Source organism: Myotis lucifugus, unplaced genomic scaffold (assembly GCF_000147115.1).
Source record: "Myotis lucifugus unplaced genomic scaffold, Myoluc2.0 scaffold_2164, whole genome shotgun sequence".
Taxonomy (NCBI): domain Eukaryota; kingdom Metazoa; phylum Chordata; class Mammalia; order Chiroptera; family Vespertilionidae; genus Myotis; species Myotis lucifugus.
Genome location: NW_005873212.1, coordinates 36,161 through 48,109, shown reverse-complemented (window position 1 = coordinate 48,109; position 11,949 = coordinate 36,161). Strand labels below are relative to the sequence as shown.

The 11,949-nt window shown below is 49.8% G+C and overlaps 1 protein-coding gene across 1 annotated transcript; it reads right to left on the bottom strand.

Moving 5' to 3' along the window:
* Positions 1 to 8,659: 8,659 nt before the first annotated feature.
* Positions 8,660 to 9,539, bottom strand: LOC102441723 (neuroligin-4, X-linked; the record flags this gene model as incomplete). The annotated part of the gene is made up of 1 exon (XM_014450389.2): positions 8,660 to 9,539. A coding segment is annotated over one exon (850 nt), but the record flags the coding sequence as incomplete, so codon positions are not given.
* Positions 9,540 to 11,949: the final 2,410 nt, after the last annotated feature.

Here is an 11,949-nt window from a genome sequence, read left to right as displayed (position 1 = left end):
GTAATTTTTATTGATTCAGAAAGAAAAGGAGAGGGAGAAAGAGAGAGAAAAAAACATCATGGTAAGAGAGAATCATGGACCAGCTGCCTCCTGCACGCCCCCTATTGGGGATCGAGCCCACAACCAAGGCATGTGCCCCTGACCGGAATTGAACCCGGGACCCTTCAGTCCGCAGGCCGACGCTCTACCCACTGAGCCACACCGGTCAGGCCCCCCCCCCTTAATTCTGTTGTCCACTGGGCTCTTTTTGAAATTCCCTTGAATCTCTGGTTCCCGGGCTGTTGCCAAAAAAGCTAGGAGATGAAAGAGGATAGTTTGGGCCCTGGGGTTCCTACCTCCAAATAATGGGGTTCCTAGGACTCAGAGTGGAAGATGGGCCCCCGGTTGCAAAGGGCGAGAGAACGCTGGGCCGGCCTCATGTTCTTTCTATGCCAAGAAAGAACAGCTCTGGCCTCCGCATCAATAATTCACCGCCTCCGTCTGATAGAATTATGGTGAATCGGGTCTTTTCCAATTAAAACAGAGATGCCACGCACGCCGGGACCCTCTTAGGCAAACAGCAATTTCGCTGCTTTCATCCCAGGCGCCCTGCTCCGTGGTCGCGCTAAATAAAACATTAAGCATCTCCCTCTGATGCTCCGAGTCTTGTTCATTATCGCAGAAACAAGCCCCAAGCCCGTCAGCTACACGGAGGATCACATCCCTTCATTACCAAGCGCAGCCTCCACGCGGTTCAGCCCATTAAATGGCAAAGGAGACTCTGTCCTCATCTATATTTCAGCGGCCCTGTCTCTGGGGGGATCCTCAAATGTCATCGCCGGCGTTTATCGGGGCGATAAGAAGAAATAGGAAGGCGGGGGAAGGTGGCGTTTTTTCTTTCAGCTCCTGCCACACAGAGACAGGGGCGAGTTGGTCTGAGATTTCAGCGCACGTTCATTAGGCTGGATTTTATTTTAAAACTAGAGGCCCGGTGCACGAAATCCGTGCACTTGTGTGTGTGTGTGTGGGGGGGGGGGGTGTTCATCAGCCAGGATTGTGAGAGGAGGGACCCGGCCGGTGCATGATGGGGGCCGAGGAGGGACGCGGGAGGTTGGTTGGTCAGCAGGGAAGGGATGGTGGGAGGACTCTAGGGTCCCTCTTGCTCTGTCCTGATTGGCCGGACCCCAGTAGCAAGCTAACCTACTGGTTGGAGCGTCTGCCCCCTGGTGGTCAGTGCACGTCATAGCAAGTGGTTGAGTGGCCTTAGCATATCATTAGCGTATTGTGCTTTGATTGGCTGAACGGACAACTGGTCGACCTGACACTTAGCATATTAGGCTTTTATTCTATAGGATTTGGTACAGGGGCCCATTGGTGTGGCTCGGTGGTTGAGTGGGCAACCCCATGAACCAGGAGGTCACTAGTTTGATTCCCAGGTTGTGGGCTCAATCCCCAGTAGGGGGCGTGCAGGAGGCAGCTCATCAATGAATCTCATCACTGATGTTTCTCTCTCTCTATCCCTCTCCCTTCCTCTCTGAAATCGATAAAAATATATTTGGGAAAAAAATTTTAAATTTCAGCACAAATTCATTAAGCATTCATTTATTGAAAATTTTGGTATGCAGGCCTGACAGGTGTGGCTCAGAGGTTGAGCGTCAACCCATGAACCAGGAGGTCAGGGTTCGATTCCCGGTCAAGGGCACATGCCCGGGTTGCGGGCTCCATCCCCAGTAGGGGGCGTGCAGGAGGCGGCCGATCCGTGATTCTCTCTCATCATGGATGTTTAGCTCTCTCTGTCTCTCTCTGTGTCTCTCTCTCTCACCCCCTTCCTCTCTGAAATCAATAAAAACATATTTTTAAAAAATAGTTCTAAAAGAGTTAATAAATGAAAGAACTCAGCCCATGGCTGTTTGAATAGGACAAGAGCACGCAACGAGGCATTATTTTCTCTTGAGGGTGCGTTCGTCTATGGTAAAATGACAGATTACACCGTCGATATCTTTCTAAGCTGACGCTGCATGAAAAAATGACATATATTAATAACTCTGTTTCCTCAGCATATCCAGGGTTTGAAAGTCAGGCTCGTGTCTTTGAAAGAAAAAACACTTTTGACTTAGGGATGCATATCGTCGCCAGGACGAGGGAGGGATACGCAGCCCTATGTTAAATATATTTTTATTGATTTCAGAGAGAAAGGGAGACGGGGAGAGAGATCATCGAACCCGAAACCCGGGAAAGTGCCCTGACCGGGAATCGAACCGTGGCCTCCTGGTTCTTAGGTCAACGCTCAAACCACTGAGCCACATCGGCCGGGTCTTAATTTCTGTTTTAAAATAAACACAGGTCCCTGCCCCTTAGGGTGACTGTGAATATTAAGACAAGGAATGGCCGATGCACAGTGAACACTTGACAGATTTGCTCCAGTTGGTACCACAGTGATGATCTGACTCTTGAGTTTCATTCTGTAGACGATGCTGCAGTCCCTTGAAGAGTGGCCGCAACGCGGCTCTCGGTAGGAAAGCTTTAACGCATTAGGACAAGCATGTCAAACTCAACGCCCGGGGGCCACATGCAGCCCGCAACGAATATTTTTGCGGCCCAGCCAATAGAACGGTATGTAAGAAACATTTTAGTAAAAATTTCATCACTTAATTTTTACAATATCCCGTTAGCCATAATCTATCTATATAAAAGCCTAATAGGCAAATTGTCCCTTCTGGCAGGAGTTTGATCCACTGGGAGCTCGACCGCTTGCTATGACGTGCGCTGACCACTAGGGGGTGGTGTGGAACGAAGGAAGGCCCGGGCCAGCAGCCGCGAGGGACCTACCTGTGCACTAATTTTGTGCACCGGGTCTCTAATTATTAATAACGAATTACAACATTTGCTAATGACGGATGACTCTCATCGTGTTGCATTCATTTCCCTCATGCGCCTTACCCGCAGGCGCACCATTTCTCTCCACTGATACCGGCAGCGAATATTTTAGCAGCAGATGGCCTTGTCCTTCGTCTCGGGTTGATTTGCATGGTGGGCGCAACAGGAGATATTTCGCTTTCGGAGAACGAGAAAAACAGGTTTATTTGCGTGACGGCCGATTAATGTGTGCCGTGATGCAGTGTCTACTTAGTTCATGTTCACGAAAAAACATTAGTTTTTATTAAAATGCTCAATTGTTTTATGTTAACGATGAGTTTGACACGCCTGCATTAGGCTGTCAAACGCAACGCAAAACCCTGGATTTGAAGCAAGGTGGGGGCTAGAAGCAATGCATTCATGGGTTCCACTTCTGGAGACATCCTACTCTTGCACGAATTTTGTGCATCGAGCCTCTAGTCTATCGTAAAAATACAATATGCTAATTAGACCGGACATCCTTCCGGACGACCTTCCGGACGAAGCCAGGCTGTGAGGGAAGCCCGGGTCCCGGGTCCCAGGCTTTTCCCATCAGGGGGTTTCTTTTCTGACGTCAGACCCGTAGGATTCACCCATCATCGCGCCCGCACTGGGGCCAAAGGTAGGAAATCGAACCATCATCATGCGTTTTCTTTGATAGCTATACCCGACATATTGCTTAACTTTTCCAATGGAAAAAGGCGTGCAAAATAGGAAAAAAAAAAACACAAAAAAACTCCACGTGCCCACCGCCTAACCGCCCCCCCCCAAAAAAAGATAAAAAATTGGACGCGTAATTACCTGCACAAAGCGTTAGAAAATACTGTGATATTTTATTATTAAAAATGCTGCTGAAAAGTTTATACATATGTGTCCAGCCATATATATCTTCTATCCTTATTACTTAAGGCAAAAAAACAAAGACGAAAAAATTGCAGAAATCATAACCCAGGATCCCGTGAAACCCTGCGTGCCTGAAAAAGTCGAGAATAAAATCCTAGGAAAGTAGTGGGGTGTGTGTGTGTGTGTGTGTTGGTTTTTGTTGTTTTTTTTATAACGCGTTTTTTTTCCTCATTTCTTTTTCTCTTTTTTTTCCCCCCAGTTTTTTTTTTTAATATATATAGATAGCAAGGATAGTTTATTCTCATAGAACTCTATGAAGATTCTATAACGTCGTCCCGTGTAGAAATACGGTATCGTTTATGGTGTATTAAATTTTTTTTTGTTTTTTTTTTAACCGTCATCTTCTGAAAAAGCTAAAGGAATGATTGATGATGTCATTGAACAAGAACTCTGAATTTTTTTTTGATTTTTTTTTTCTTTTTCCCCCTCCCTTTACCCAAAAGTCACAGGCCTGATACATGACGATGGGTATTGCTAGCTGAAGACGGCTGGGAATACGGAACACATATGGGAATTCATTCCACCACCTTTCTCTTCCTTTGGGGTTTGATGTTGGGGACAAACACCATCTCCTCCCGGAGACACCGCAAGTTGTCGGAAGGAAGTGGCCTTACCCCGCGTTCCAATTTGGGCTGATAATATTCTACACCGTGTACACACACACACACACACAGAGAAAAACGCTCAAATTTCCCCCAAGACAGACCACCGAATCGATCGTGTCCCTTGCATGCATGGCTCTGGCCGACATTGTTTCAAACAGTCGGGTTGCGGGCTCGATCCCCAGTGGGGGGCGTGCAGGAGGCAGCCGATCCATGATTCTCTCTCATCATCATGGATGTTTCTGTTCTCTCGGTCCCTCTCCCTTCTTCTCTGAAATCACTCTATGATAATAAAAGCACAATAGGCTAATTAGACCAGACGTCCTTCCGGACACCCTTCCGGACAACCTCCCGGACGAAGCTGGCTGGCGCTGTGAGGGAAGCCCGGGTCCCAGGTGCCGGCAGCCAGGGGAAGGAAGGCCTACTCTTGCATGAACTTCGTGAATTGGGCCTCTAGTCCATAATAAAAGTACAATATGCTAATTAGACCGGACATCCTTCCGGACGACCTTCCGGACAAAGCCAGGGCTGTGAGGGAAGTCCGGGTCCCAGGTGCCAGAGGGAAGCTGGTGCCGGCAGCCGGGGGAAGGAAGGCCTACTCTTGCACGAATTTCGTGCATCAGGCCTCTAGAAAAAAATATATTTATTAAAAAAAACACACTGATTTAAATAATGACAGTTTTTAGTTCAGGGATTTTGTATTCGAAGGAAGTGGGGCTACATTTGGGGACACGGCTCACCTTCCCAACGAAATCTAGGACTGGGTTTCTGACGTAAAGACAGCAGAGCTCAGCCCTGGCCAGTGTAGCTCAGTGGATAGAGCATCGACCTGCGGACTGATGGGTCCAGGGTTCGAATCCCAGTCAAGGGCACAGGCCCGGGTTGCGGGCTCCATCCCCAGGGTGGGGCGTGCAGGAGGCGGCTGATCCCTGATTCTCTCTCCTCATGGATGTTTCTCTCTCTCCCTCTCCGTTCATCTCTGAAATCAATAAAAATATATTAAAAAAAATAAAAAGACAGTAAGCTCACAGATTCCATCTGCAAAATATCTTTGGCTACTACTTCCTGGCGTGGCGGTCATGTCTGTGAGGCAAAACATAACTATATAGGGTCACTGTTTTATTTTTTTTTTAATTTTTTTTCTCCTTCCACTATACTTCACTCCAAATATTCTTTACGAAAAATGAAAAGGGTGATGAGAGAATGAGACAGGGTCAGAGGAACGCTGGTCCCCAATTGTATTTTATTATTATTTTTAAAAATATATTTTTATTGGTTCCAGAGAGGAAAAGAGAGGGAGAGAGAGAAATATCCATGAGGAGAGAGAATCATGGACCGGCCGCCTCCTGCACACCCCCTACTGGGGATGGAGCCCACAACCCGGGCATGTGCCCTTGACCAGGAATCGAACCCGGGACCTCCTGGTTCATAGGTTGATGCTCAACCACTGAGCCTCGCTGCTTGGGCCCAGGTGGCCGATCGATTTTAAATGGGGGGGTCCCCTCGGCATGCCTGGGGAGCTACCCCAACTTCCCGGAATACCCATGCAAATCACTTTCTCTCTCTCTCTCTCTCTCTCTCTCTCTCTCTCTGTTTCTTCTCCTTTCTGTCATTGTCATTCACCGGCGACCGAACCCACAAATGCACAAAAAGTAATCTTTTCCGACAAGCATCCCAGGCATCGAAAAACGGTGGGGACGAACCCACAGGGGCCCTCTCGGCTTCGACACTAAACAAAGACACATGCCCTCGTCCGATCTGATTAGCAAAGCCGGGAGCAGCCCGCGCCTCAGCCAACGCCTCCTGCAGCTGCCGGGCGAACAAAAGGTCGATTTTTACGGATTCGCTCGGCGGGGCCCCGCTCACGCAAAGGGGAGCTTTCTTCCCTGCCTGGCCGGATTCCCCGGGGGACGGGGGGACGGGGACGGGGACAGGGGGGAGGGGGAGGAACAACCCATCCCCAACACAGTCAGAGGCTCAGAACTGATATCTGCTTTTTTTTTGCAATTTTTTTTTGCAGGGGAACTGTGGACGCCGTGTGTGTGTGTGTGTGTGTGTGTGTGTGTAACACGACAAGATATCCATAGACTCCACGTGAGGGATCCGTCTGCAGGCCGCTACTTCATAAAGGCTTTTAACACACACACACACGCATGACATTCTGTTCATGGACTCGATGTGAGGGATCCGTCTGCAGGCCGCTACTTCATAAAGGCTTTAACACACACACACACACACACATACATGACAATCTTTCTATAGACTCCACGTGAGGGATCCGTCTGCGGCTGCTGCTTCATAAAGGCTTTAACACACACACACACACACACACACACACACACACACACACACACGACAATCTGTCCATAGACTCCACATGAGGGATCTGTCTGCAGGCCGCTACTTCATAAAGAATTTAACACACACACACACACACACACACACGACAATCTGTCCATAGACTCGATCTGAGAGATCCGTCTGCAGGCCGCTACTTCATAAAGAATTTAACACACACACACACACACACACACACACACACACATGACAATCTATAGACTCCACGTGAGGGATCCGTCTGCAGGCCGCTACTTCATAAAGACTTTAACACACACACACACACACACACACACACACACACAACAATCTGTCCATAGACTCCACGTGAGGGATCCGTCTGCAGGCCGCTACTTCATAAAGACTTTCACACACACACACACACACACACACACACACACACACACACGACAATCTGTCCATAGACTCCATGTGAGGGATCCGTCTGCAGGCTGCTACTTCATAAAGGTTTTAACACACACACACACAAAAACACACACACATGACAATCTATAGACTCCACGTGAGGGATCCGTCTGCAGGCCGCTACTTCATAAAGGCTTTAACACACACATACACACACACGCACACACACACACACACATACACGACAATCTATAGACTCCACGTGAGGGATCCGTCTGCAGGCCGCTACTTCATAAAGACTTTAACACACACATACACACACACGCACACACACACACACACATACACGACAATCTATAGACTCCACGTGAGGGATCCGTCTGCAGGCCGCTACTTCATAAAGGCTTTAACACACACACATACACACACACACACACACACGCACACACACGCACACACAGAAAAGAAACGTTCCCTAAAGCAACAACAGTCTGGGCAGGATGCTACACATGCACTTTTGTACAACCTGGACCACACGGGCGGTCCGGGGGGATTGGGGGGAAAACCGCTGGGCGACCGCCCCTACCCCCCGGCGACACAGAAAACGCATTACAAAAACCCTCACGTCTTCATGGTCAACGAGGAATTCCCAACAGGGGCCTCCTCCCAGGTCCCCGAGGGAACAGAGGGGCTATGACTAATGCATATATTTATATAGATTTATATTTATATACACAGAGACCAGCACGGAGGGGAAAGGACCACCTCCCTAAGAGCTCTTTCCAACGAAAAACACCGATAAAAGCTTTGTGTGTGTGTGTGTGTGTTTTCTGTGTGTGTGTGTGTGTGCGTGTGGAAGCTCACAGCTATATACAAGTCCTCCTTAATTTTACAAAGTTTCTTAAATAGAGTCCGAAACGTCTCTCTTTTGCCCAGAAACGGATGTGCCTGGCTGCACATAGTCAGTTCTTTTTTGATTCTAAGAATAAAACTCGACGTTGCTTTCCCGCCAGAGGGACATCGCCACGGGATGGGTAGCAGCCCACCGACTCTTTCTTCCCTTACCTACAGCCATCTGTCGTATGGCACGTAAAGAACTTTTATCGTTATTATTAATTATTATTATCTTTTTGAAATGATCATTTTTTAAAAAAAAAAAAACAAACACATGATCTGTCCTGGGCTAAGTTCCAGAAGCGTCCGGTGGGATGGTTAGTTCGGAAACCTCTAGGGATCGGGAACGGGCGGACGTCCGTCTGTCCCCACGCAAGGCGGGCTGCGGTCGGTGGGAACCACGGAGGGGTATGAACGCGCCATGGCCTCGAAGGCCATGCCTGGTTTTCACATTTCATAGGGTCGGAAGTTGATCTCGTCGTACGGGGAGTCACGGTCCGGGCACGGGCCCACGGGCGCCCAGCCAAGGACGGCCCTTCTGCATGTGTGTGCGCATGTGTGTGTCTAGTTTTACCTTCTCGTTTTGTTATTTTTTTGTCCTATGTGCGTGAGATGGAGAACATTCCTGGGGCGGCGATGGTGCGTCTTGAGTCTCTCGCGCTCTCCGGGGGCGCGGCGGGGGCCGGGGGAGGACGGGGACGCGGGCGGCCAGGCTATACCCTGGTGGTGGAGTGCCCGTGGGGTAGGTTGCTACTGTTCTGGCCGCCGCTGAAGGTGTTGAAGGTGTGCAGGGGTTGCATGCCCGTCAGCGTGTTGGGGATCATGGTGATGGTATTGGGTGTCATGAGTGGGATGTCATCGGGCGAGCGGCGCAGGGTGAGGGTGTAGTCGGGCGGGCAGGTGAGCCGCAGGGTGTCGTGGGCCTGCAGGGACTCGCACTCGTGTTCGTGCTCCAGCTGCTTCATCTGCAGGGACATGATCTCCTCGTTGCGGATGTGGGCGATGTCATTGGTGGCGTTGCGCTGGGGGCTGGGGCGCCGGTGCGTCTCGTGGCGCCGCTTGTCCTTCTTGTAGTAGAGGGCGGCGAAGGCCAGGATGTTGAGGAAGAGCAGGGAGGCGCCCACGGCGATGGTGACGCTGAGCTCCGTGGAATAGTCGCGCTTGGTCTCGATGAGGACGGTGGTGTCCTCCGGGCCCGTCTTCTGGGGGTCCTTGGCGTGCTTGGGGCCGTTGGCGGGCGTGATGGCCGGGCGCTTGGTGGTGGGCCAGATCTTGGCCGGGGACCGCCGGGTGCCGTAGGGGAAGGAGGTCATGTCGGGCGGGGGCACCTTGGTGGTGGTGGACACGTACTGGAAGATCTCGTTGAGGTTGTGGAGGTGCGGCACCAGCTCGAGCCAGAAGGCCACCTTGGTGGCGCGGTAGTGGTCCCGCACCCGGGGCTTCAGGCCGATGTGCAGGTACAGCTGGTCCTTGGGGTTGTACTTGGACCAGGCCACCTCCTCGAAGCGGTTGGGTTTGGTGTGGATGAACTTGGTGTCCTGAGGCACCGGCTGGTTGGGGTCCCTGGGGAGAGGGGGAACGGGGAGAGAGAGAGAGAGAGAGAGAAAGGAGGTCATGTGCTTCCACACAGCGCAACTACATCTTCATATATATAAATATTTATATATATATATTTATATCTATCTATCATCTATATCTATCTATTTATCTATCTATCTATCTATCTATCTATCTATCTATCTATCTACTTATCTATCTATATATCTATCTATCTCTCTATCTATCTATCTATTTATCTATCTATCTATTTATCTATGTACCTATGTATCTATCTATCTATTTATCTATCTATCTATCTATCTACCTACCTATCTATTTATCTACCTATATATCTACCTATCTATCTATCTATCTATCTATCTATCATCTATCTATCTATCATCTATCTCTCTCTCTCTCTCTCTCTCTCTCTCTCTATCTATCTATATGTCCTATTATATCCTATACTAGTGGCCTGGTGCACGAAATCTGTGCACATTAAAAGTTAAATTAACTAAAGGAAATATTTTAATATTGCTATTTGCCCTTTGCCGGGGGGGGGGATGCAAGCCTCAATTCCCCGCCCACCGAAGCTCTAAGTACCCGCCCACCCGCTCCTGCTGCACACGCAGCCTGCTGATTGGTTGTTATGTGACGGCATCTCAACCAATTTGCCTATCACTCGGTTATGAGACGTATAATAAAAGCCTAATATGCTAAGTATCCGGGCAACCAGTCGTCCGTTCAACCGATCAAAGAGTGATATACTAATGATATGCTAAGGCCGCTCAACCGCTCGCTATGACATGCACTGACCACCAGGGGGCAGATGGTCGACCAGTTGCTATGACGTGCACTGACCACAAGGGGAGGAGCTCTGACCAGTAGGTGAGCTTGCTGCTGGGGTCCGGCTGATCAGGACTGAGTGAGACAGGCCGGACACGCCCTGGAGCCCTCCCGCAGCCCCTCCTCCCAGCTGGCCCCGTCTCATGGGCCGCCATTGAGTGGGAGGAGCCAGCCAGACCCCACATGTGCCCACGACCGGAATCGAACCCGGGACCCTTCAGTCCATAGGCCGATGCTCACCCACTGAGACACACCAGCTAGGGCCCTCTCTATGTTTCTATATCTCCCTTGCCCTCTCTGTGTCTCTCTCTTAATATATCTCCCTCTTCCTCTGTCTCTGTGCATCTCTCTCTCTCTCTCTCTCTCTCCTCTCCTCTCCGCCATGCACATCATATGAGCCATGGGGCATATCAGGATGCCCTTGGCAAAGTGCAAACATTGAACCTTCTACCAGATATTCACAGCAATGCATGTTGGGAGTCATGCCAACTTTGTGGTCCTACGTGCACCGTGAGATATATATTTATTGATTCTAGAGAGAGGAAGGGAGAGAGAGAGAGAGAGAGAGAGCTAGAAACATCCATGATCAGAGAGAATCATGGACAGGCTGCCTCCTGCACGCCCCCCACTGGGGATGGAGCCCGCAACCCGGGCCTGTGCCTTTGACCGGGAATCGAACCCTGACCTCCTGGTTCCTAGGTCGACGCTCACCACTGAGCCACACCAGCCAGGGCCATATTGCAAATCACCAACTAGCTAGCTATGACCTCTGAACCCCTTGTCACACGCTCACCAACACCCCAGTCGCTAGACTGTGCCCATCCCGCTCTCAATCCCCCCCTTTTTCCCGTCCATCCGGCTGCTGCCGGGGAAATCGCGTTCCGCATGTACTTGGATCTCGAGTGGCATTTTGCTTTGCGCATTCAGTGAAGTTCCGAGTGGCCTCCTTGGCGTGCCAAGAAGCTTTCCAAATTAATTAAAGGAAAAAGGAAAAAAACAACAACGCATTGCATGAGCGTGTCTGAGTGTCATTTCAGCTCCGCACCCCGTGAGCGGCAGATGCAGAATTAGCTCCTAATTGGATGAAGTCCCGGCCGTTCTGAAGGAATCTGAGGCCCTCCACCATCTCTGTCTTGTTACCTCGGTGAGATTTATTTATCTTTTTCTTTCATATTTTTATTGATCTCACAGAGGAAAGGAAGAGGGAGATAGAAACATCCGTGAGGAGAGAGAATCATGGATCGGCCGCCTCCTGCACGCCCCCTACTGGGGATGGAGCCCACAACCCGGGCCTGTGCCCTTGACCAGGAATCGAACCCGGGACCTTTCAGTCCGCAGGCTGATGTCCAATCCACTGAGCCAAACCGGGGTAGGAGCAATGGTTTTAATTTAAATATTTATAGGGTGTCCCAAAATTCACGCAAGAAGTAATTTTGATAGAAAACACAGGTTTATAATTAAAAACTGTAAATTTTTTATTGATTCATAAAGGACACAGTCTAGGGTTCTGTATGGAACAGCACATCGGGTCCATGGCCTCCCCGGCTTTGCTGGCACAGACAGCAAAGCTGCGGTCTCCATGGGTCTT